General features: G+C 37.1%; 1 protein-coding gene across 1 annotated transcript; it reads left to right on the plus strand.

The window, feature by feature from the left end:
• Positions 1-10,237: 10,237 nt before the first annotated feature.
• LOC124155825 (zinc finger protein 37-like) lies at positions 10,238-25,917 on the plus strand. Its single transcript, XM_046529953.1, has 11 exons — positions 10,238-10,345; positions 10,509-10,623; positions 13,116-13,634; positions 16,116-16,189; positions 16,275-16,395; positions 17,739-17,959; positions 18,733-18,999; positions 20,875-21,240; positions 21,323-21,427; positions 22,030-22,224; positions 23,979-25,917. The coding sequence occupies exons 1-11, from the start codon at positions 10,310-10,312 to the stop codon at positions 24,258-24,260; spliced, it is 2,301 nt and encodes a 766-aa protein (XP_046385909.1). The 5' UTR covers positions 10,238-10,309; the 3' UTR covers positions 24,261-25,917.
• Positions 25,918-26,354: the final 437 nt, after the last annotated feature.

Genomic DNA, 26,354 nt, shown 5'->3' on the forward strand with positions numbered 1-26,354 from the left:
AAGTCTGCAAGTATTAATATGCTGCAGAGCAGATAGCATTATTTCATAAAATGAAAAAGGAGACACCATTGGTAGTTGATCCTGCTAACAATAAGTACTTCGAACATTTTATTGACTGCTTGTTTTGATTTTCAACATCTCCCTATGTTGTTCACACACAGTCATGATGTTTCCAGAACTTTTACTAGTTAGTCACTAATATTGTTACATAGTGGTATGATTTCCTCAACCAAAAGAAAATACTGTTTTACTAGAAGTGAAAAACAAAATGAAAACAGAAAACATTCTGATCAGCCAGTATTCAACCTAAGATCTATGAATTGCCAATAAGAGAGGTTATTCTTCATTTCCAAATGAAAATAGCCACATTCACAGCACTGTTGGATCTTCAAATGGATTCTACAATGAGTTATTCATTGCTTAAGGCAACAATAATGATGTAACCGAAATGTACTACGGAAGTGAGCTCTTTCAGTGAGTTATCACTTGCTTAAAGGGCTCCCTCTCTTGCTTGCAGTTAGGTACTCACTGAACTTCCAAAATAGTATCCATATTTGGCTTAATCTGCGATATCATCTAAGTGTAAGCCCAATTTCAAAAACACAGGATATTCTACCAGTTACCACTACCAAGCTGTCCTCCTAGAGTGTGAATTTCATCCTTGATATATGTATGTATATATTTGAATCTAGGCATATGACTGCATACATACAAAGTTACTTGTTTAATGTAACTTCTTTTTGAGAGGGATTGTTTTAAAAGAAAAAAATCGCCCAGATAATGTGGGACAATCTATATGAGGTATTTTAATCCATTCTTTTATGCAAGCATTCAATCCAGCATTCCATACTGCAGAGGAAAAATGAGATGAAGGGGTATTTCTTCAGTTTGCACACATGCAATAGTGCATTTCTTTTCACAATTTATCACTTCACACAATGAAATTTTTACTATTTCCCAGCAATTAAATCATAATGCACACTAAAAAGCTTCATGTGGAAGGGCCTTAAGGATACTCAGCAACTTTTGGTAATTTGAAACAGTAAAATTAGGTAAAATTCAATAATGGAAAATAAAAATACTTAAGAGATTATAACAGCCAACAAAAATTGACAATGAATGACTGATTCAAAAAATCAATTGAAAAACAACAAGAATCTGCTAATTTTACATACAAGTTAAACGTTTGGAACATTTTCTTTGAAGATGGAATTAATCCACTAAATATTTTACGTAGTACATGATTCTAAATAAGATGAAAATGATTAGCTAATTACAATTAGGAGATAAGAACCAATGCAAATGAGTGGGTTAAATTTTATTGTATTTTTATAATTATGTATACTTACAATTCAATTAGGGGAACTAGGCAGAATCACACTCAACCTTAATTTAAAATCTATAGGAAGGAGGAGCTACATTCTTGGAAAGTTAATGCAGCAACCACAGAGAAATTGAAGGTACCCAAGAGGAAGGACAAGATGGAGGAACACAATTCTGAGCAGTAGAAGACTAAGAGTTATAAGGGGCAGTATGAAATGATACCTGCTAGCTTCTGGTACTGAGGTAATGAATTGGTCTGCAGTATAAGGTACCCAATCTGCAATCAATATCCCAACAAGATCAATACAACACTGCCGGAGTTAAAATATGACATCAGTGCAATATCCATGTTAATCCATTTAACGTTGCCTGAACATCTGTCAAATATCCAAATGACCCACCAAACAACGTTGCAGGGATGTCCAATAGTTGATATTATAGGTCCACATTACAACATCTCCTCCACAACATCTAATGAGAAGATTATGGGTTGCTTATATTGGATTTTGGTAATCTCCAGACACAAATAAAACATTTGTGCTCTTCAATTCCATACCGAACATATGCTACCTTTGGATACCATTTAGAATAACAATTTTTTTATGACATCGATAAATTACAACTCGAATATCTATGTAAATAACGTTGTTTTCACAACTCGTCGTAGATGCTACAAGTAGGATATCTATTTAACATTGTCAAAATATCCACCGTGTAATAACGTGTTTTCGAAATATATACCTTATTTAGATATCCGATGGATAATGCCTGCTGCTTGGGTAATGAACAGCAATGATGAAATAGGAGGTGTTCAACTCTCTCATCCATGTATGGCATACTGACATTAGCCAGGAGAGCATGATGCAAATTTCATAGGCGTTCTTCCCATCAATGATATTAACTTCTACTCATTATGAAAAATACTGACTCCTAAACCAGAACTTCATTTATAATCATCAACAGTCATCAATAATGACAGTGGTTCGATGCATCTTTCCACTCTATTCTCTTATTGGCTAATCTTTCAACACCCATAAGTATAATTCTTCAGCTTTAAGTCCTTCATCACCTGCTTTATGCAAAGTGGTCAGAAATCCAATGATACGCTATCATGGACGTTATAAATTAAGTATGTAATTCCTAATTACAAGTTACTTTTTAAAAATTTTTCTCAGTTGCACCATTTCCAAGCTATTAGCGATTGAAGTTAGCCAATTAGAGTGGAGTGCGGGCTAATAAAAACATCCTCAGAGATGTGGTGCTGTCAAACTGAAAGTGGTTTCGAAGCACCAGCTAGACAAAGCAAAAAGATTGCATTTTACTCTCAACAACAATTCGAACATCAAGGGTCATTAGAATCAATAAACTTTGGTCTGGGAGTCTCACTTCTTGCCACTAGCACTTTGTGCATATCATGAGTTGAAGAAACAAGACTACCAGTCTGAAGATTGTTGGTTAGAATGGTGCTCGATGTTCGAATTGGTTCTTATTGGGTAAAATTCAATCTTTTTGCTTTGTCTGGCAGGCGCTTCGAAGCTGTTTTCAGTTCGTCAGCACCGCCTCTCTGAGGACGTTTGTATTCCCCCACGCTGCACTCTTGATTGGCTGACTTTAATCACAAATAGCTCAGAAGTGGTGCAACTGAGCAAAAGCTTTTTAAGTAATTTGTTGTTAAGAATAACTTACTCTATAACATCCATGGTAGATTATCAGTGAATTTCTGACCACCCTGTGCATCTTAGAGGGAGAGTAGCAGTCGTGTGCATAAGGGATCTTGCGATATGATACCTAATTCACTCACATGAAGGAGAGCTGCTGTCCACTCCTCTAGGAGCTGGGAGACCTAATTTTTGGTGGCCTTCCATGACCAAATCAAGGCTTCTTCACAGGTTTCCCTATCATTAAAATGGCCTACCTTACCCAAGGATAGACCAATACCCTCTCATTAGCCACCCCTTTTTTCCAAAACTGCTTATTCAACAAGTGACCTCACTTATCTCACAGCTAATCTCTATATCTAGTGGTTGACCTACCATCAGCAGCCTAGTGGACGCACTCAATGACAGCTTAGCAGTGAGAACTTCATTTAATTGCATTTTTAAGTTAACTTCACTCATATCGATAGATTGGAGTATGACTGGAAAATTTGATAAATGAGTATTGATTAGGTATTGCATGAAGGTTTCACAATCATTCAATGGTCTAGTGCACTCAAGTTTTATGTGAATCTCTTCATGATGACAGAACTATCAAGGCGTGATATCAAAAGTCAATTCACAGTGTAATATTATTAGTTACATATTTGAAGTTACATTATTAAATATTTACAGAAAGGATATGAATAAGTGAGAGCAGAATAGGCAATTGCGAAAGCACACTACTACACCACCAGAGGAATTAATGAGGAATTGCTGCATCTCTGACATTTCTTGGTGTTGTGCAAGGGCATTTTACGGTTAATACTTAATTCTTTACACTCTTGAGGGTAATTTGTTCCCTCGATGAAAGGTTCTCTCTAAACAAGTGAATGAACAAGAACTCGAAACTGAAATGACATCACCATCTCATGACAAGAGGCAAGTGGGTAACAACTTCTGCATTTTTTAATTTCAAACTTATGAGTCGCTCAATGAGGAAGATTTTTTTATTTGTGCCATTTACCTTTCCTTTCCATCTATGAGATTATTTTACTGAATTTTGAATTTGACTCTGATCTCATTGGATCAAGAAAGATGGATACGACACAAATATGAGATAAAATGAAAAATGCAAATGGTTTTATTGGAGCCAAATCATTGAGAATCAAGTCATGACTTGCACCAGCAAAGAGAATAATTCCGACCGATGTCATTCTTGCCTTGTCAGGTTATCATAGAATGCAGCTCTTCATCTGTCCATGCTTAGAAAATTCACTTGAGACTACTTTCAAATAGATTGCACAGGTCCTCTATTGAGATAAATTCAGGTTATAGGAAAGGCAGCAAATAAAGGATTTTTCTAACGAAATGTTCCAAAGTGAAGAGAATATGCATGATAGGTAATTGGCTGATTCAATAATGACGAAAGATTATTGTAACAGATGATGGTTGAAAATGAGTACCAATGCACAGTGGGCTGAAATTGAAAAAAAGCTGGCCAAAAATCAATAGATCGACTTTTTCATTTCGAACCGGGAATGCAATATCATCATTTAAAAGGTCCAGGGCATGTAAAACTGAATTTAATTTCCTGTCAAAATTTTTTGTTTAATTTTTATAGCTCACCAAAAATCAATAAAAATCTATGAAATCGTGAGTGCGCGATTTATACGTAAAATTTCAACGTTTGTTCCCCATGTAATGGAATACAGTTAATAATTCCGAATTTTTGAGTATATTTATTGATAGTACCACTCTTTTAGTTAATTAAGAGCAAACTTTTGTTTTCCTCAAATGTTTATTATTAACTTTATGAATTGTTAAAAATATCACTGTTTTACGTTAATTTTTTACCTAATGCTAGAACAAAAGTAGTTACCGCCGCTTGCCGCTCCTAAGATATTTACACCAAGAGTTAGACTGAAGTCTATATTATTAGACGGAAAAGAAAAATCTTGCTCCCCTCCGATTTCTTCGTGGTAAAGCAAAATGATGTCGGGCGGTTGTTGCGCCCCATGACCCGCAATACAAGGCGTAGGCACTCGGGAACTTTGGATGACATGCGTCGTAGTCCGTTTGTGAGACAGAATTTTCCCTTAATTGTGAGTGGATTGTACTCAACTACTTGTTATTTGCTTTTATTTATGATTTGTGCCCTCTTCTTACGATTATACCCCTGGGTCTTTCCGCAGGGGCCGCGTGCGGATGGTAAAAAAACTAATGGTTCGCACGTTCTCCAAGCCCTTTGTCCTCGGCGGCTAACTCTATGCACCCAGACTTGTTCTTTTACTATGAACACGTGCAAGTGTTTCCATTTTACAAATTGGGTTTCCCCAAAATATGCCGTCTACGCGATTGGCACGCTCATTTCTAGCCGAGTGCTCAACATCAGTCTCCCTTCAGTACGCCTTGTTGAAGTATGTGTCGGAGGACATTCACAGTTTAGTTCCCCAGTTATGGATACAGCATTAGTGACTCGCCAAGATTTACATAGTGTGATATTGGCAAATAGAAGGGGGACCATCAAGCAGAAGAAATCGTTAGTATCTACTGTAGTTTTTACTCCAAAAAACTTTTTTTGGAAGGAGATGAGAAATTAAAACCTTTGCTTGCGGCCTTCATTCAAAAAGTGTTTTTTCTTCAATACTTTCGAAAGTAGGATGCGTGCACCAGAGTTAATTATAGATTTCTGAAGTTGAATCATATTTGGTTAAAACAGCCAAAAACAATTCCTGACGCTGTGTTAAAATATCTCCCATGTTCGTCTCCAGGTGAATGCTAATGTTTACGGATAAATGATAATATGTACTACACGCATATACAACTGCACGAGTATCTCATTCCTTGTTGCCTTAGTCCGTGAATTGTAATTATTTCGTACTTTATCATTGTTTTAGGCTTAACTGAAAGCACTCCTCATGGAAGACCGTCACTACATTTCGATAGTGCAAGTGAGAGGTCTAAACATAGAAAAAAATAAAACTGAGAAGTTCTACTTCTCTGAAGGATCAAGTGTAGCATTTCCCATGGAATTCGCGTTAAAGACACCAGGAAAATTTCTAGAATTGCCACAAACTATGACCTTTTCCATTGGCTTCTGATTACGTCAGATCCTTCCATTTCTTGTTCTGTTCCGTAAAGTAAAAAACTTACCAGAGGAGGTGAAAAATCTCCCTGATAAAAAGCAAATATATTTTAGAATATGAGGAGTCTTTATCCTCTAACTCAGAATAGAATTTAATGCGGCACACCTTTGTTTTCAGAAATTTGCAACAAAAATATTTGTCAATCGTATTAATTTTAATTATTACCCTTCAATGACCAAAATTTCAGGTTTAAAAGACTCAATAGCAATTTTCAATCATTGATTACCTTATGAGAAGCAACTAAATAGCTTAAACATAGTTGAAAATGGAAGAAATTCTGAATTTCCCTTGATATTCCTATATCAAAATTTGGACTTGCCGCTTGTAAATATGGTTCCCGCATAACTTCCCCCTATTTTTAAATTTTATCGCCCTCCTAAACAATGTTCTGGACTAAATCATCCAAAATAAGTTATATTGTGTCCATACAATACCCAATTCGCAAAAAGTTTCATTCATTTAGCAATACTTCAGACTACAGCGATTTTTGGCCAGCTTTTTTCGATTTCAGCCCACTGTGCAATGATAATACACACACATTAAGATGCACGGTACACAATGACAAAATAGCTAGGAGCTTAATAGAAAGAGAAGCCAGGAGTACAAATGGGGTTTCTCCCAGGACCTAGTTACATGTCACAAGTACATATGATCAGGGCCGGATTTACCAAAAGTTACGCTATAGGCATCTCTCCATTGAGCGACCCTTCTTGCTCGAGGCCCCCCCCCCCCTCCCCAATTTTTATGCTAAGGCATAGCCACATGCATGAGGCAAGGTTCAGAAAAAAGGAGTAATAAACAGATATATGGCTGATGGCATAAGTTAATGCTTTAATTTTTATGCAAGGAAAAGATAGACAATTCAATTTTTTAAAACGGCTTAGAGTAAAACTACATGAAACAGTTTAACTATTACGCAACTAAAACACTTAATGAATACCCTTTCCAAAAATAATGTCTAGCCTTAATTCACACAACAAAAAAGAAGAGTAACTTCAAAAATAAAAACATTATGTACTGCTGTAACGGAATGAACTGTGGTAGCATGAAATATGTACATATAGTATAAAAAATAGTAGAACACACACTAATTATAAAATGCATGAAGAGCAGCGGTACGAAGGACATTTCAAATTGAACAAAGCCTTAAAATACAAATACAGCTCAACTACTACTTCATTCATTCATTCACACAATGCCTTTAGCGCAAACATTCAAATAAATTCAGAGGCGAGGAAAGTAAGGTATCGGAACATATAATAGAAAAAGGATGAGGAAAACGGTGCTGTTTTAGATGGAAAAAGCCAGAAATCAGAGGGTAAAAATGCAGCCTGACTATATATACGTATAGTCAGCCTCTGAGCTTAGCATATACATATATATGTACATATGCTAAGCTCAGAGGCTGACTTACTCATCAGCTAGTGCACTTTCTGAGTCATCCACATACATTTCTGATAGATCGTCAGGGAATTTTTTTATCATTGGTACATCTATGTCTAACAGATTTTCTAGAAAATAAAATCTCTTATGGAGGACTTGGTAAGCCTCACTTTGCCTCTTAAGTTCAGCACTTAGTACATCCAGAATTGCACAAATTACATTGACGCAAAAAATTTCTGTGCCCTCTGAAGGTACATGCTCTCCTACGGTACAGGCTCTCCTTGCTTTGTCTCATCATTCCTAGCCTTTCGTTCTGGTCTTTAGGTCGTAGGAATATTGAATAGCAACAGCAGAATAGGTCGCAGCAATACCGCTAAATTCTTTGGCTTCTTTCTCATAGACATCGAAATTATATCTTAAACTTTGCACGAATTTCGCTAATAAGGAGTAACATTCTACCACAGTGCCCAAATTAGTGCTAACTTTTTGGAGCTTCTGGCTGACAGTATTTAATCTTTTTAGAATGATACTTCAGATAACAACTAGGAAAGCAGTTTCTAATTGTGGGATATTGCTTAAGACACCTTTGGCTTCACTTTGAGTGTACGCCTTTTGATTTCTGTCTTTGTGTATAGTCTCAAGAGCCACCACACCAGCCTCCTCTCAGAGCTTGACAAGGGTCATATCATGCTGACCACCGAGTCACTGACAGGCTTTTTAGTATGCGTGCAATAAAGTTCTTTAAAATTTCCCATCAGTATATCGAAGTAGTAAAAAAGTTGTACAGTTCTTGAACTGTTAAAAAATACCTTACAGATTCTGAACAAGATTCAGAGGCATGAGTTCCAGCCAAATGTAGAGAATGGGGTGAGCATGGTGCATAGAGAGCTAAGGGCGTTCTTTCAAGGCCGTTCTTTGAGCTTGCAACCCCGATTATTCGCCGAATACTTCCGTTATCGTAAGATTGGCCTTGAATATCTCTTTTTCATCAATTTTGGCCTGTTGGAGCTGAGAGGGAAATTCCTATATTAATTAGAGCACCTCAAGCATCGTAAATTTAAAAAGAGTAACTTCAAATATTCTCTGCAGGCACAGTATGATTTTGAGACCAGACTGATGTATGTCACCTAGTGCAACAGTGTATCAAGGAATTGCCTGTTGGGAAAGGACTTCTTCGCTTAAAGTAAATCGTGTACAACAGCTTACCTTGAGTTGCTTAACACCATCGCAGTCAATGTCATGAACCGCAGAGCAAGAATTGTCATCCGAATTTGTCGTAGGAGGTGTAGTATTCACACACGCACTAAACATCTCATTTATTTTACGACATTTTGATAGCGTAACCTCGCCTTTCTTATCCTCTTCAGTTTTTCGGACACAGTTTTGGTAACCAGACAACTTCTTGCTGCCCACAGTTTAAAACACTTATGTACTTGCAGATCACATCACAACAAAACAACACGTACAGTGCAAGCTCGAACTCACACACAGCACAGGCAAGGGGGTGGGGCACTTTGATGTTACATCAATGTAAGCAAATGCAGCTACCGCAACAATAGCGTGCACAGTACAGATCTGCTCGCTCGCCTCCCCTCCCCTCTTACACTTGTTGGGACGAAAGAGCCTTGAGCGGCATAACGAAGGGCTAAGTGGAAGGGCATGGGACATAAACATTATATTATTTCTAAATGTCTCTGCTCATTTCTCAATATTTATCTTGGCATGTATACTGTTATAATCCTAACTTAGCACATTTGAAGCCCTAGGAAAGAGGGCACCTGCAGGTAGACAGAACCCACATAATCAGCCTGCTGACGGCGGTGCCATTCAAGGTGCCTCCAGTACAGATCATTGACGGTTTCCTAACAGAAGGCGTCCCTAGGACTGCGACGCCCCCATAGGTAAGTGCCTATTTTGCCTTATGGTAAATCCGGCCCTGAGTATGATTTGATGAATGAACAAACACATGCAAGAACAAAAAATAGAGCATGTTCTAACTCGATACATATGCTTTCATGTATTGAATTATAACCGTTCATTAAAATGAACATTAAAAGTTAACAAATCGTGTAACCAGTCCTTGTAAACCTCGCCCCGACGTAATAATGGTAATAAATGCCTGTCGAAACGATACATTCTATTTTCCACCAGTTATTTTCAACGTTTTAACTAATATATGCAGAGATACCTAGTTAAATTTAAGATGAAATAGTGCGAGGTTGGGGAGATAGCTAATAAGAGGCTTACTAAAGGGAATGTTGCAATGACTCTTGCGAATGGACACTAAAGTTTCCTAAGATTTAGTGAAACATCGATAACAACTAAACGGGAATATCTTTCGATGTTTTCGCACATAAATTCATAGCCTTCAAGGCCTTATGAATGAATGACAAAGACAAATGTACACTAAATAAATCAAGGCGTCATTTTAAACGTATAAATATTACATTAATGGGTGAAAGTCGTCGGACAGAAGGTTGGTACAGAATTAAATGCATCAATCCACATTGACCCAGAGGAAAGAATAGAACAAAGATTATATGAATAGAACGCCACATGGCACAACCTGTCTCTCATGTCTTCACTCAATGTAAAACGAACTTATACTCATAATCTACAAAGGACTGATAATTTACTTTCCCCGAGCTAAATACCCATACCCGAACAGACTACATTTCATTGCATAACACTCACCTCTGAAAACTGAAAATTTACCGCCCTCGAGGATTGCACAACATGTGTCAACAAATGAGCATCGTGGTGCGTAATCCATGTCAGCCATTTCGCTGTATTTGTACGTTAATAATTTCATAACTTATCATGGAATCGAACGAAAAAGCCGAAGTACTTGATGAGGTAAGATTTACCTTTAAATTAGATGCATGCACTCTAAAATTATGCACTGGAAGGAATACCATAGGTGTGCGTCCTTCAGTTAGATTGAAGAGTTATTATTGAGTATGAGAACCTCGCTGTGGACAATGTTTATGTCACATTTTTTTCTAATATTTACTATCAGGTTGAGCTATTGTTGAAAAAGTTAAAAGATTTGCCTGATGATTTGAAGCAAGCTGCTCTTAGCAAAATTCAAGAACAGTTAAAACCATCTCCAGCCAAAGATGACAAGATCGTCGGTAAGTAAAATTTCTCATAAGATGATATGAATGTTTTTCATAACTCGAAAATTTTTTATCGTAAATATGCTTGGGTATCATTTTCGAATGCTCATAATCCGTGTACCTAACCGAAAAAGTGTGTGGTATGATCGAAGATGGGAAGGAATTGTAGTTCTCGATTTGGCCCGTCTCATTTTACGTTAACTAGCTCTTTTAAATATTAGAACCTAATTTGAGGGCATTAAATATGACACTTCTTTATTTATAGACGAAGTGCTGTCGGGAAAAGTCGATTCCTTTCAGGGCCCTCCCTGAACGAACGGTTTCATTTTGATTTCTGGTGTTACAATTTCTTAAATAAACCTTAAAACCTCCTAGACATAAGTGTCCTAGTTTCTACTAATTTTTTTACGGCTGTATCGGCAGTTTAGATTGCTCATGAATGTAGATTGCAGACATAGCCAACGATCGATACAGCCATGTAGATGGAGGATTGTTGATGTAACCATAGGCGCTGATGTGGAGAAGATACATGGAAAATGCGGTGGCTTAGTGGGACGGAATGTTTGCATACGGTCGCATGGGTTGCATTATTAGGACATTCCCGGCAAAAATTCTTGATATATATCTGAAGCCCAGGGAAGGGAACTGGACCATTAGCAGCCTCTGCAGATTAGTAACTGGGAAGCATGGGAAAAAGAAGGAAAAACAATACCTCTCAGCATTCAAATGACTTCGTGAGGTTTCCTTTCCCTTTCCAACATTATGCAGTCCCCTAGGGATTTATTTAGCTCATCAATCGAGACTTCATTTCCCAAATTTCGTTTTCAACCCCTACAGGCTTGCTGGGTAATAAAGCTGGAGAGTTTATAGATTCAGCGTCTGAAACAGAATCTCATGGAGTTAAAAGACTTCCAAGTCCGAATTTAATCAAAATGCGTCACTTAATTATATCATTGGCTTGAATGTTAAGAGATTATTTTCTTGTGGAGGCTCTTCTACTTGTGGGCCCAATAAACACAATACTCAAATCGATTTTGGACAAAAGCACTGCAAGATCCCAATATGCACTCAATTTCCTTCTTGCTTCGGTTTCTGTGGTGATACTCATTCAGATTGCCATATTTGTCGTTTGTGATTGACAGCAGTTTCGGAAGTCATCTTGCTTTCATCTCCACGTCGAAGGCGAGAAGTCTTGATTTTTTGCCTCCTTATGTAGTCCATCCCATCGCTGACCAATCAGCACTCAGCAGAAAGAAGGCCAGTGCTAAATTAGACAGCAAAAATTCAAGACTTCTCACCTTCAACCTAAAGATGAAACAGGATGGCTTTCAAAACTACTGTCAATCACAAACAACAAATGCAGCTGGAGAACCTGGAATTTGGCAGTCATAACTCAATTTCCTTATTTTCTATCAGTATAAGTGTGAGTTTATGAATAGACATGTGTATAAAATGCCTAACAGACTTTCTATAATTTTAGGAAACATTGAATTTTGAGCAAATATCATCAGATTCACCAAGATTCTTTTCTTATTAAAATAGTTACAGGGCGAATTGCAAAGTGTTATTGTTGGGGGATGGGTGCTTACTAATTTCTGTCACGCTGTAATCATTTGAAATGTATCTCCTTTTAATAGGATGGGGTCATCTAAAATTTAAACAGCAATGAATGGCATAAATAATGACATCAAATCATTTTAGGAATCATTATAAGCAATGGCCAGAACTTTCAGTGTGTGACTACTTGTTGGCGACTTTTGAAGTGTATCAAGTGAAATACTTCACCAAAAGTCCCTCTGTAACTCATGAGATGGATTGAAGAAAACATTTCAACATTGTAGTGGAGACATTTCACCACACTGTGGGAAAAATTTGGATTTGACTTAATTAAAGTTTTAAACAGAAAGGACAAAGTTTGGTGGGAGTAATTATTGAAAATTGTTGCTGAGTTAAATTTCCAACGCTACAGAGATAAGAATTTAAGATAAAATTTCCAAACATTCAACAACTTTTTCAGGCTATTTTGAGTTCTTCGATTTCTCTGCGCCAGGTGGTACGCATAAGGCTACATTGCTGAATACAAGTTTTGATATACTATGGGTTTTAACCCTCCCAATCCATAATTTTTCTTAATTGGTCATTATATTTAGTATTTTTCGTAGAAAATTAATACATACTAGGTACTGATATTGTTGGTGAGCATGGAGGCTTATTGACTGCTCGGTATGCTCTCTTGGGAACTGCTTTTAAGGTGATGAGAGCACTTTCATGCTTCTACAGCAACAAGAAAGTGTAATATTGAGTACACATTTCCATTGAAATCCCTTGCTAACTGTTAACTATCACCTCATCCACTTTCAGTTAGATTATATTAGCATTATATATGAGTCAGTTATTAGTGAGTGTTGTTAGGGTAATTTCTCAATTTTTTGGATCCACATAATCTTATTCTTGCACTTATATTCAATGAAAAAGTCGGTAATATACTTTGTTTGGTGCATTTTCAGATGGATCTGAGACTCTCTTAAAGGCAGAAGACATTGTTGAGGAGGAAGACATTATTCATAAGGAAGAAGTTGCTGTTAAGAATGAAGAGGGTTCTGTTTGTGCTCCCAAAGAAACCAATGTTACCATAAAAAAACTTTTATTAAGTGATCAGATCGTACCTGGTAGTCGTGTTGTTGCTATCCAGGAACCTATTTTGTCTCGAAAAAAATCTAGGCGATATGGTTTGGCTTCAAGTTTGGTTGAAGTCACTTTGGTGGAAGATGAAAGTGTGGATGAGAAGAGGATGCAAGAAGGTCATTCAGCCACCTCAGACAAAGAGGCTCGGAAGTTTAGAAAAGTTGCACGTCTATCAGATTATGTAATTAACTTAGAAAGTTTAGATAGTGATGCAGAGCAAGATGTTGATGATCCATCACCTCAAGAAGGAAAGAAAAGTGAATCTGAGGAATGTGAGGATATCACAGAAAATAGTGAATCTAAATCTGGAGCAGTGGATGACAAAGATACTACTACAGATGGTACGTAGCTACTCAAATGTGCCTGCCTGATCTCTTTTTATTTAATTTGGTGATTTTATGTTACAAGTATTAATTCCACTCAATGGAATGATTAAGTTCTGATTCCATTTCTCATGTTATGGGGCGAGCTAATGTTGATTGTAAGAGTAACACAGCAACCTTGTCCTAGCCTAAAAAATGTCTCCATTTGGCCCAAATGCTTTTATTTTTATTTTTGTGCACCTTTTTAATCGTGATTCACATTCTGAGGTAGTGAAACAAGAGTTCCATTCAGTATTATGCCATGAAGATTCACTGATGGAAATTTCATCTGCATCTATTAATTGCTGTAGTACCTATCAATGTTAAGAAATATCAATTACCTCTGTAAGTTGCGATGTTTTATTGAAAGCTTTCTCTAATGAATCTTGAATTTGCAGTATTTTTTTTAGTATTTTGTCATTGTTGTATCACCATAAGTTATTGCCCAAGCGGTGATCAATATCCCAACAACATCCAGGCAACATTGTCAGTGTTAAGCATGTGACAACCGTACAATATCCATGTTAATCCAATTAAAAATTGTATGAATATCTGTCAAATATCCAAAGGACCCGCCAAACAACATCGGATAAACGTCCAACAGTGGATATTACAGGTCCATATTACATCATCTCATAGACATCTTCACAACATCTAATGAGTAGATAATGGGTGTGCTCATTAAGGATTTTGGTAATCCCCAGAAATACATACAAAACATTTGTGCTATTCAATTCTATACAGAACATACGCTACCTATGGATACCGTTTGGAATAACAATTTTGTAATGACACGGATATTACAACTTGGATATCCATGTAATGTTATTTTTACAACTCATCATGGATGTTACAAATACGGTAGTATTGTCAAAATATCCACCGTGTAATAACAACGTGTTTTGGATAAATCAACCTTATTTAGATATCCGATGGATATTGTCTGATGTTTGGGTGAATACTTTGAGGGAAGTAAATTTCTCTTCAGAGGGTTTCTCTCTAGGTTTGAATCACCATCATTTTCTCTACCTTCACTTTGATTGCTAGTTTGCCCAGTTTTCTCATGGATCTGGGAATCCAATGCAGTCTCCTCCCATGAATCCCTGGCCATAGTTTACATGAAATGTTAAACTATATGAAATGGTGTAAGTTTGCTTAAAAATTAAGGGCCGTATTCTTAGTCGACCCTGTAGGGTCAACCGACCCTGGATACGTCATCAGCCCCAACATAAACCGATCTCGCCCTACATGCGCCACATCAAGCCCTACATATGGCCGCTTTTGGAACTAAACGGGCCCTACTTGATGTAGGGTACCCGAACCAGCCCTACACCCTACAAAAACATGGCGGCCAAATATCGTGTGCTGATCACTTCGATTAAAGAATCTACGTTACAATGGATATTGAGGGAGACGAGCTCACACAAACCATTTTAAAATGTACAGTAACACAGCGGAAATGTAATAATGCTACCACTTTATAACCACCAAGTTAAATAAATTATAAAATTGACTGAACTAATGAGAACAATATAGCAGTATACATCACCTTGTTTCTACGAATATATAATAATATTTTTCACGTTTGGCACTTGGTATACTTTTGGGAAACTAATACATCGTTTACGTATAACCATAGAAAACGTATTTTCATGCCACTATTTGCCACATAATAAACTTAACTACGGAAGGTGAAAGCGAATGACGAACCTTGATGATGCAACGTAAGTTTCCACGTCAATGCTCATATTTGCTCCGTACTTATTACTATCTTGTACAGACCGCTTTTGAAGTAATTTAAAGACAATAAGGTTCTACATTTGGCTCGATATGAGAGTATTTGTAGCGATAATTAAGGTACCGACACGACCTGGCGGACGACACTATTGTTTATTTACCTTGAGCCGTTACCCTAACAATACGCCCGAAAATTATCGGACGTCTTTTCTTAGTTTCATAGTTAGTTCCCAGTACGCCACCAGAGTGGAAAATTGGCGCTGCGCCATCAGCTACGTCATTTCAGAGAACTTGACGACAGAATTACCCCCCACCACTTATGTAGGGTCGACTGAGAAACGCATGTAGGGGCCTTTTGTTATGTAGGGACGGATATGTAGGGTCGACTAAGAATACGGCCCTTAGCTCATTTATGAGTGCCATTACCTGGATAAGGATTTAGCCAGTGGTGTAGTTAGTGAGGGGTCTAGACCCCCCCCCCTGAAAAATAAAAACACAATTTTTCTTCATAAAAGAAAACAAAATATATAATAGTCACGAATTTACAAAATATTTGTTTAACAAATGAAGTTTTTTCAATAATGAAAAGTGTTAAAATTTAGTTTTAAACCCATTATGCACTGTTTTTCAAAAAATTTCCCTCTGGTTTTGGACCCCTCCTGAACGAAATTCCTGGCTAGGCCTCTGGATTTAACCCTTATTTTTTCCATGTGATATTTCCAGATGAAGATTCCAGACCTCCTAAGCGTCGTGGGAGACCGTCCAAGCAAGGCAGACATGGAAAGCTATTTTGCAAAGTATGATTTCTTTATTGGCTAGTTGTGTACCTATGTGTACTACTATGTCACCTTGTGTCTAAAATATTTTCTTTCTCCCATGCAGGATTGTAATTTTGAAACAAATCGCCCCTCACAATTAGAGATACACAGGAGAAAACACTCTGGTTTTAAGCCATATGCTTGTCCAGAGTGTGGTAAAGCTTTCCCACACTCATCTGGGCTCAGTAAGTATCTACATTTGTTATCAATCTGTATATCCAATAAATGTTCCAATTTGCTATCTGGAAGTAGAGATTATAGTGTATTGGAAAGCTTACACTGGATGTATTTTACCATATAATTATTAAAAACTAGTCTGGTAATGAATTAAGTACAACATATTTTGATCATTTATCCTGTTGCCACAATTTTTGCTGTCTAAAGCTACTTAAAATAAGTACTCTATCCACCTTTTACCCTCTGTCAGTGTCCCTAGAATCACAATTGTGATAGATACTGAAGCACTGAAATTTAATGAAACAATTAAAAAGTACTCAAGGCAGTGGTGTGGATATAAATTTTCCTGTTTGAAAATCCTAAAAATAACTGATACATATAGCATTTAATTTATTATTTCTACTGTTTCCTATTCTAGGGTTAGATTCATGGTGAAACAAAACACAGTACTATTCCACAAACTTTTATTTTTGTGGAATAGTACTGTGTTTTGTTTCACCATGAATATTACATCGTTCCACCAAGTAACGCCCAAATCAGTTGATTTTACTAGGGTTAGATATTAGTGATTGCTGAACTACTAGAATTTAACAATGCATAGACATATTTAAGGAAATTGTGAACAAAGTAGTGTGAGAATTATGTTCTTAAATGTTCCCATTACATAAAACCCCTCACATAGATTACATTTTCTTGGGCCAATATCCTACATTCTTCCAAAGTTAGAAATATATAACTTCAGAGTGCAAAGAGGTAATCTCCGTTGTAGAAATCAATTCATCAAGCTAATAGGAAATCTTGTTATCAATTGTGAACAGGTTGCATGGCACCCTATTGTCTCACTTTCTGTCTAATAAATCTCACTTTGAATGTGTTGGTCTATTCTGTCCACCATTTTATTCCAATATTGTTGCAATGATGAGTAGCTTGTGGCTTAATTAGCCGTTAAGTTGGCTTGCCTACCTTGCCCTTGGAATTTTAGGTCTTGTTTAATTTTTTTACCCACTTATATTTCATGCTAAAATGGTTTATGAATACATAGCACTTATTAGTGTGGTGGTCAGCTCTCCATGCTCTGGTTAATGAACCGGTCTTGGAAAAAATAGGTATATATTTCAACCAATATTTCCTTGTTGGATATTCTTCTTTGATATATCTCTTCATTCTCATGAAGGTCTCTTGGTTAACTTCCCTGATCAACTGACCTGGAAGTTACCCACGATACCATCAAGAGCATAACCCAACAGGAAAGCTTGAAACACCTCTTCATTTTCTTTTCTTTTCCTTGTTGACAATACTCCTTAACCCTTTTGAAGTAGTTGGAATGGGAACATGATGATTCATTTTTCAGATGTCCACATAAAACGTCATCGAGGTCAGCGTGACTTCCCATGTGAATTATGTGACTATCGGGCCTACACAAAAATTGATAAGACACGTCACATGACTGTTCATACTGGAGAACGTAATCATGTTTGTGAATACTGTGGAAAAGCTTTTGCTAAAGATTCTACCCTGAGGGAGCATGTGAAAAGTATTCATGAAAGAAAGGATAAATATGTTTGTGAAGAGGTTAGTAGATTATTTTTTCTCTTCCTTTTTCTGCAGTTTATCCTGTTGTAGATTTTAATTGATGATATAAGGTGTTGCAATAACTTGTCATTTTGTATAAATTTCTTCTTGGTCTGTTATTTTCCAAATATGTACATGAATACTTTTTTTTAATTGGTTTAAAGAATTGTAAAAAATGATTTTAAGGAACAAAAAAATTGGTATAAAATACTATGAATGTGAAATATTGGTGGCCTTGACGATCCATGTGATTTTATTCTACCCTAATTGTAGCATTAAAGTAGGAGCAGGGGTGCCGACTTACAAAAAATATTGGGGGGGCCCAAACCGGGGACCTTGCCCCAGTAAATTTTGTAAGTAGTGAATTTTAAGTTTTCTAAGCATTTTAGAAGAGCCATGTGATCAACATTAGAACCCTGATGACTCGAATTCAACCCTTACTCCTTGCTGAACTACTAGAATTTAACAATGCATAGACATATTTAAGGAAATTGTGAACAAAGTAGTGTGAGAATTATGTTCTTAAATGTTCCCATTACATAAAATCCCTCACATAGATTACATTTTCTTGGGCCCCCCTCATTTTTATCTGAGCATTGTCAGCATGGATATCTGGACACTCAGGGGAGAATCGACAAGCCTGACACATTTTTTCCTCACATCTGTAACGAATTTTTGGGGGGGCTCGGGCCCCATGGAGTCGGCGCCACTGAGTAGGAGCTTCATTTTTTTCATGCGTGAATTCTCATTCTTTTTTCTTTCTCTTTTTGTAGTGTGGGTTCCAGACTTTTCGAGCCAACAATTTACGGGTACATATTCGAATGGTTCACAGGGGAGAGTTTGATAATCATGTGTGCCCAGTGTGCAATGCGCACGTGAAGCAAAGGAGTGCATTTTTGGAGCACATGCGAGCACACACTGGTGAACGCCCATTCCAGTGCAAACTCTGTCCTTCATCATTTGCTTGCCCAGCTCGTCTAACAGTGCACATTAATAGTGTGCATGCACCTCGCAGTTTTCCTTGTGATAAATGTAGTAAGGTGAGTTTGAGTTGGGATAAAAACTTTGTTAACCCTTTCGAGACGGTGGAGTTTTCGTCTTAGCATGACTGCTGTACTGAGCCCCAAGAGACTCTTCTTTCTCGTGGTATGGAGCATTTTTGGAGGGCAATTGTTAAGAAGGGTCTCCCTGAACCTTTTTCGACCCCTCCACGCAGGAACTTTGCATTATGTGGGACTCCGAGAGTAATTGTCTCCCTCCTTTCCGGGTTTACGACCATACCTGCGGCATTGGTTCGCGGTCAACTTATGTATTGCTTATATGTATTTAGCAAATGGATAATTGTTGCTTTCACGTAAATTGCAGACGTTGAATTGAATTCCTCATTTTTATCTGAACATTGTCAAATTTTAAACGAAGTTCTAAGGCCATTATTAACGCATTTAATGCAGCAACAATTTCCATGTTGATGTTTATACATAACTCGAGATTAAGTTAATATTTATCGTAGAATTTTGTATAAAAATTGTAAATGCCCGCCTCGGTGGCGTAGGGGTAACGTTCTCGCCTGCCAAACAAGAGGTCGCGGGTTCGAGTCCCGCCTGGGTAGGTTTCCCCGGTCCAGGGCATGGTCGTTTGTGTACGTTTACTTGTTACATTTGTTGAACACCCCGGTGTAAAATGGCCAATAAGAGCTGTATCCGGTGGTTTGAGAATAAAATAAAAATAAATAAAAATAAAAGACAAATAATTCAATTCTTAGTTTATTTTTCTAGAGAAATGAACAAATATTTATTTCGAAACCTGACTGGATAGACAATTGAATGACCACTGTCCCGTACCCCTAAGAGGGTTTATAAAGGATGAGGGGCCTGGGTACCTGCTCCCAGATTCCGAGGGTAAATCCTAAATCCTGCAGGGTTGGGTCCCGAAACAACGACGTCGTAAACCCGCGACCATCTTAAAAGGGGGAGAGCTAGAAAACGTATATACGGCTTTCGTTCTCCTGGCTAGCAAAATCTCACATGTAAATATATGGCCGTCGTCTCCCGGGTCAGGAAACGTCCACACCATTCACCGATGGCTCTCGGAAACAATACCCGAAGATAAGAAGACCGCCACGTGTATTTACCTAAATGCTTTCATTTCTATGTCCAAAGTTTGTTAACCCTGAAAAAACCCTTTAATTTCCAACCTTTTTACCTCGTCTGGTTTTTCCACTCTCCCCTTCCTCCCCCCCACGCTTTCCACTTCTACCCATTCCAGCCACCTCCTTTAGGATTTTCCATCCCATTTCTCCTCTCTCTACCCTCAGTTCTCCCACTCCCGCCTCCTATATATGCATAAATTAACTGCACATACCACCATTTGTACCTTGAAAATGATGTAGTAACATCGAAACTCGAGTCGAATTAAATTTATTTTTGTGGAAAATTGCAAGTCAAGTTTCATTATGAATCAATTCCACTCCATCTCGCTTGATTCCTCGAATTTTATTTCAAGTTAACTATGAAGGCCATGTCCATGCCATTTTTAGATTTTTGAGTACAAGACATGAGGTCACTAACCAGTGAAATTCTGAAGATTACCTTGATAGCAATGGTAAAATTTTCTGCAAATATATAAGAAAATGACTGATCACTTCAGATATTTGTAATACTGAAGTCACTTCCATGTTCAGGTCCATGCACAGGTTTTGTAACTCTTGAGGTTTATTTTGATAGTTTTTTTTGGAGTGCATTTTGTATGACATGGCCTGTGGACAAGGGCTATAATATCTGCATTAAATATTCTGTTCCAACTAAAAGATAATTGTCCCAAACCCCATCTGAATCTCTCATGGAAAACTAGGAATTACCCTTCCTCATTGGTCTCCTTCATTGATTTTCTAAATTGTCTGCTATTATCTCTTCCAGGTGTTTCAAACTAAGCATCATTTGCTGCGACATCGAATCATCCACACTAATGAGCGACCTTTTGCTTGTCCTTTCTGCATGTATGCATGCAACACACAAGGGAATATGAGCAAGCATGTTAGAGCCGTTCATCATATGCCAGATTTTTCATTTCGAAAACACAAGCTTGCTACAAACCTGACACGAAAAAAACAAAATGCCTCTAAGAAATCTGCGGAGGTGAAAATTGAACAAGAAGGAGAGAATTCATCTGAACTGGAGTCTAATGATGATGATTGGGTCAGGAAAGGCCAGCGAGTTACTGAGGAATATTTGAAGTCTTTTTCAGCCAAAGTTGGACGGAAAATCACTTTGGAAGAACTGCAGGTGAAATAAAATTTGCTATCTTTCAGCATCGCTGCGCTGTCGCTGATCGCTGCGGGTCTTAAACATACATTTTTTTTCGCAGGCTAAAGAAGAAGAGAAAAAGAAGAAGTTAATATTAGAACAATATCATGCACGCCAGAGGCGAATCAATCGAATTTTGACTCCTGAGCATTCTTACTACAGTAAGGTTAGTGTCTTTAATTTCTTCCTATCTCTCCATTATGATACTTCCGAAGGGAAAGATGTTAGTATGTACTTTTATATACTGCCACCTTGCCTGAATAACTCATATACTTCTTAACAAGAGGGTTGCATTTAAAAATTTGAAAAGCAAATGTCTTACTATGTATTACATTTTACATACTACAAGCATGTCTATTTTCTAACTGCATAAAAAGTTGAATGAAATGTACCATTGTAGGACAATTATGTACCACCATTAACGAGTATGTACCTCCTTTTCTAATGTTTCAAAAATCTCTCTAAAAACGTGTAAGCTAGGGTATAATCAGAAGTGATAGATTTCAGAGTGATTGTTTCAAAGTAGACTTTCATGCGAATTAAACTTGCTCAACTTACAAGAAAGAAAATGTGATGAGTATGTACTTCAGGGAGGTTTTTGAGATGTGGATTGTTGGTGTGGTGTGGGGAAAATGGTGGGGATACTAATAAGCTCTGAGAAACAAGGATTTCAATGGGCATGAAATGAATAAATCTAAAAATGTGCATAATAATCACAATTTGAAAGTTTTTAACATTGTATGTTGAATAGATGATTTAAATTTTCAGAACATCCCTGTAAAATTAGATGAGCCAAAGAAGAAATTGAAATCCACAAAAGCAAAAGTATCGGAAGGGGAGGAAATGGAAACCTGCGATTCTGCAACTGTTGAAGAAATTAATACAAATGGTGCACAAAATCATACAGCCACTATTGTTGTTGGCACTGTTGAGGGCCAAGCATTGCCTACCACTTCTAGTTCTGTAAGTGAAATTCATGTCTTGGTAATGACCATTGAACTGCAACTCAATTTAGTTTTGAGTCGATATATTTTACTACACTACTCACATGTAATTATTTCAGTATTTATTAATTGTGCAGTTCTAGTGTTTTATTTTTAGACTACATTTATTCTGCCCACTACAATTGTGGAATGGAAGGTCCAGTACACTCCTGATTATCTGAGCTAATGATGGGGAGAGCCGGCACGAATAATCGGAAAACATGGATTAACCAAACTTTACTTTGATTTCCTGTCATTTTCATAATTTACCTAAATCAAACAATCAATTACTACTTACCCACATTGACTATAACTTAAGGTAGCTTTCCAGAATTGTTAAGAGCTTTCTCTCCCCGACTGAGATCTTTTTCGCGGTGATAATGTGATTGCCCTATTCCTACTGCTACAAGTAATACCTGGTTTCTGAAAGCCATGCATCCATGGCTGCGAGGTCACGGGGTCAGAAAAGTGGTTTGCACGAATGCTTCGAAACCACTGCACAAAGTCGGAAACTACTGTGACAGGCACTGTGCCGAGTTGTTGCATGTCACACAAGTTGCCCGGGATACAACTGATGTGGGACACGCATCTTTCATCACCGAGCCCAATCCCACACTGCGATGCTTTGGAAAAGAGCAGGGAACTTCCATGAAGGCAAAGGGCGTGCAATTACACCATCGTGCAGTAGTGGCTATAGTAAACTGGGACGTATGACAAATTGTCTGCGCAGGCGAGAGTCTGGCTATGACTCATGCTATCTCTACTTCCACTTCTACTATTCTCTTCCTTTCCAGTTTGGCCTTGATCGGTAATGGCATAAACATTCCAAAGTGCGACGAAATCTCCGATTCCCTTGGGCCGTATTCAACTGCATGCGAGACCACGACAATAATTGCGCATTTGCGATACGAAATGTACAATTAAAGATCGTAGTCAACATTTCTCTGATACCACGAATGATTTACCGTTGAAGAATCTTCTTAAATTAATCAAGAGTTTTTTTTCCGCCGCTGATTGTCATCTGCAATGATAGAGCAGACATCCAAGTAAACGTGAAACATTCCTTGTCAGCAAGTAGATAAAATAATTCCTCTTTAAGGAGAGGATTTTAGTGGAAATAATTAGCCCGGTGTAGCATTGTATTTAAAAAATGCAAATATCTTTGTGCTTTTGCGTCCGATGTTATTTTTTATAAAGATTGCAGAAAAGTTCGAAGGACCCTGAAATCATACACGGATGATCTGCAACCGATAAACTACAGCCGGATAATTGGGAGTCTGCTGTGTTTAAAGAAAAATTAAAATCAGCAAATTAATCATTATATTCATCAGTGAGCCAGTCACGTAAGGGAAGGTTGCATATTCTGCACTAATGTTAATTCAGAGAAATATTAATATGTTTAGTTGAGAATTGAGGAAAAATAAAAAAAAATTGAAAATATTCAGTTTTGATACTATGCACATGAGTGCATACTACGTTTTCAATTTGTTCATCTTTTTTTATATGTACAATGTGTCCTTATCAACTTTATGGCTATAAATATGTATTTATCTTTTACTACATATCAGAGGAATAATTTCAATCTCAATTGGTTGGTGTTCAACGTTAATTCTTTTATTGTTGCACTGTAAGCGATTTAAAAAATTTCTTAAGCATTTATATCCATTGGACTTCATGAATCATACCTCAATGAAGTGAATTTTATGATGTATTATTATCAATTTTTATTTTCAGGTTATTCATTTAAATACGGCAATGGGAAGTAGTGTAATTAACCAAGTATCACAACCAAATCCTTCTTATCAGACTGTTTACTTGCCTTCTGGCATGGTAATGGCTGGTGGTGGACAGTTATACAGATTGATTTCCACAGACGGTAGTGAAATCCAGTTAAGTTCAACTTCAACAGAAGCAACAACTCAAAGATCAAATCTTATTCTAGAAACTCCAGAAGAAGACTCAGCGGAACCAACTGTTGTAGTTATAATAAACACTGATGAAACTGCTGAGACGTGAGGGTGTTTGAAGATTATCTCATAATACAAAAGGAAGTTATCTATTTTGTCCCCTGTTGTTGAATGTGTACTCAGGCAATGTGACAAACAATTAGGCAAAAATATGTATCCATTAACAAAGACAAATCATCTGATACATAATTAGGATTATGATTTTGAGAGGAGAAGGTGCTACTTTAGTAACCACATGTCTGCCCAGTACTGATGATGTAATGGCTGGAAAATGTGTAAATTTTTACGGAATCCAGCCAACAAAGTATTAATAAAAATTCTCATTTTATTAAATACTTTGATTTGTTTCTACGTGTTTTAAATCACCGCCATGCATTGAATATGGACTATAATTAGTATGTCTTCAATGATTCAATTTGCACATTAACTAATCATGTTGATCTACACCGGAAAGCAATTAAGAAAAATGGATTAACAACATTCCATTATCCCAAGGTAACTGTCACCTCCAGATGGCATTCAAACTTCTTAGTGTGACAGCAAATGGAATTTCAAGGGAAAAATGTTTTTGCCTAACTGTATCATGAGCACTAGCTTTTGAGATTACTGCGATAGAAAATGATAGAAATACCCTGAAATTATGCAACCAGCAGCACACAACTACAGTCTGTCTTTCACACACCATTTCTTGACCCTAGCAATGGAGTTGAATAGTTTTTGTGTCGGCTTCATAGCCTTAATAGCTGCTCTTGCTGGTGTTAATACCAGTTGGTCTCATTCTATAGAATACCTGTTAATATAATGAAGGTGTGAGGGTTGTTTGATAAGTCCTTGACTTTATGAATTTCCCATGGAGGTCAACAATACCCCCATTAGTTGCCATCTATAAGTAAAAAAGTGTGAAATTTAGAGCTGGTTCCAACATTTGGTTAGCATTTGACAGCCATTGGAAGCAGACTAACTTGTGAATTTCGTGGGCTAATTAAAAAATGTTTGCAAAAAACACTATCACCGAAACTAAGGGAGTACTACATAAATATTATGGAAACTCTGTACCATCTACTCCAATGGTGAAAAAGTGGCTCAATGAATTCTATTGTGGCCATATCAGCACAAGTGACATAAAACATTTACAAACAACAAACACAGAGTAGAACCAGATTTTTGTCACATTTAGCTATCTCAACAGTATAGTGCAAAGGATTAGGGTCATAAAACAACATATAATGAGGAAGATGCATAATAATTGCTTAAAATGCAGCTTAATGTAAAGAAAATATATGTTCCCATTTTGTAGCCTCAGATGATTGCATCTCCATTGTTTTGCAGAAACTTAAAAATCACATACGACAATTGAGAAGAAACTAAAAAAATTCAGAAGATAATCAAGAAAATATGTAACAGTTGGTATCCTTTTTTTCGTGACTTTATTATGCAGACCCTTCAAATATCTTGAAAATTTTAATAAATATATATGTACTTCACATTCACTACGCAATGAATTGCAATCCCTGGTAAATATACATGATGACAAGAATAACCACATTTTGTACATTTCAATATTACAATAAGTATAAAAATATCAGTGCAAATGTCAGTGATCATCTACAAGTACACTAAAAGGTAGTCTCAAAAAGTGAGCATCAATGTACAAAGTATGATTGACATTTTTAAAATAAAAATCAACTACCCACTCTCATTCCAAATGTTGATCAAAATATGTACAGTGCAACCTCGATATAACGACACCCCACGGTACACTAATAAACACTCGCTATAGCGAATTGTCGCTTTACCGGAGGTGGAGCAAATAATAGCCAATATACCTGTTGCGAACAGATATACAGGAACAGGAGTGGTGCGGCGACAGATAAACATCTATCCGATAAACGTAAGCATAAATCCAGACGAAAGGGGATGTTTTTTTGCATCACTAAATTTCCTTACTCAAATAATGACTGACTATTCAAACAATTTATAAGCACCGCACTGAATAAAAATCGTGCAAAGCATTGTTTCGTCAATCATTATATTTATCGAACGACAGTTTACCACATAAATTTAAGACTGAGCACTCCATTAACTTCATTTCTAACAGATCGCTAGCAATTACAGAGGTTAAGGAGTCTTGATGAAAGTCTTC

The sequence above is a fragment of the Ischnura elegans genome, chromosome 3 (genome assembly GCF_921293095.1).
Source record: "Ischnura elegans chromosome 3, ioIscEleg1.1, whole genome shotgun sequence".
Classification (NCBI taxonomy): Eukaryota; Metazoa; Arthropoda; class Insecta; order Odonata; family Coenagrionidae; genus Ischnura; species Ischnura elegans.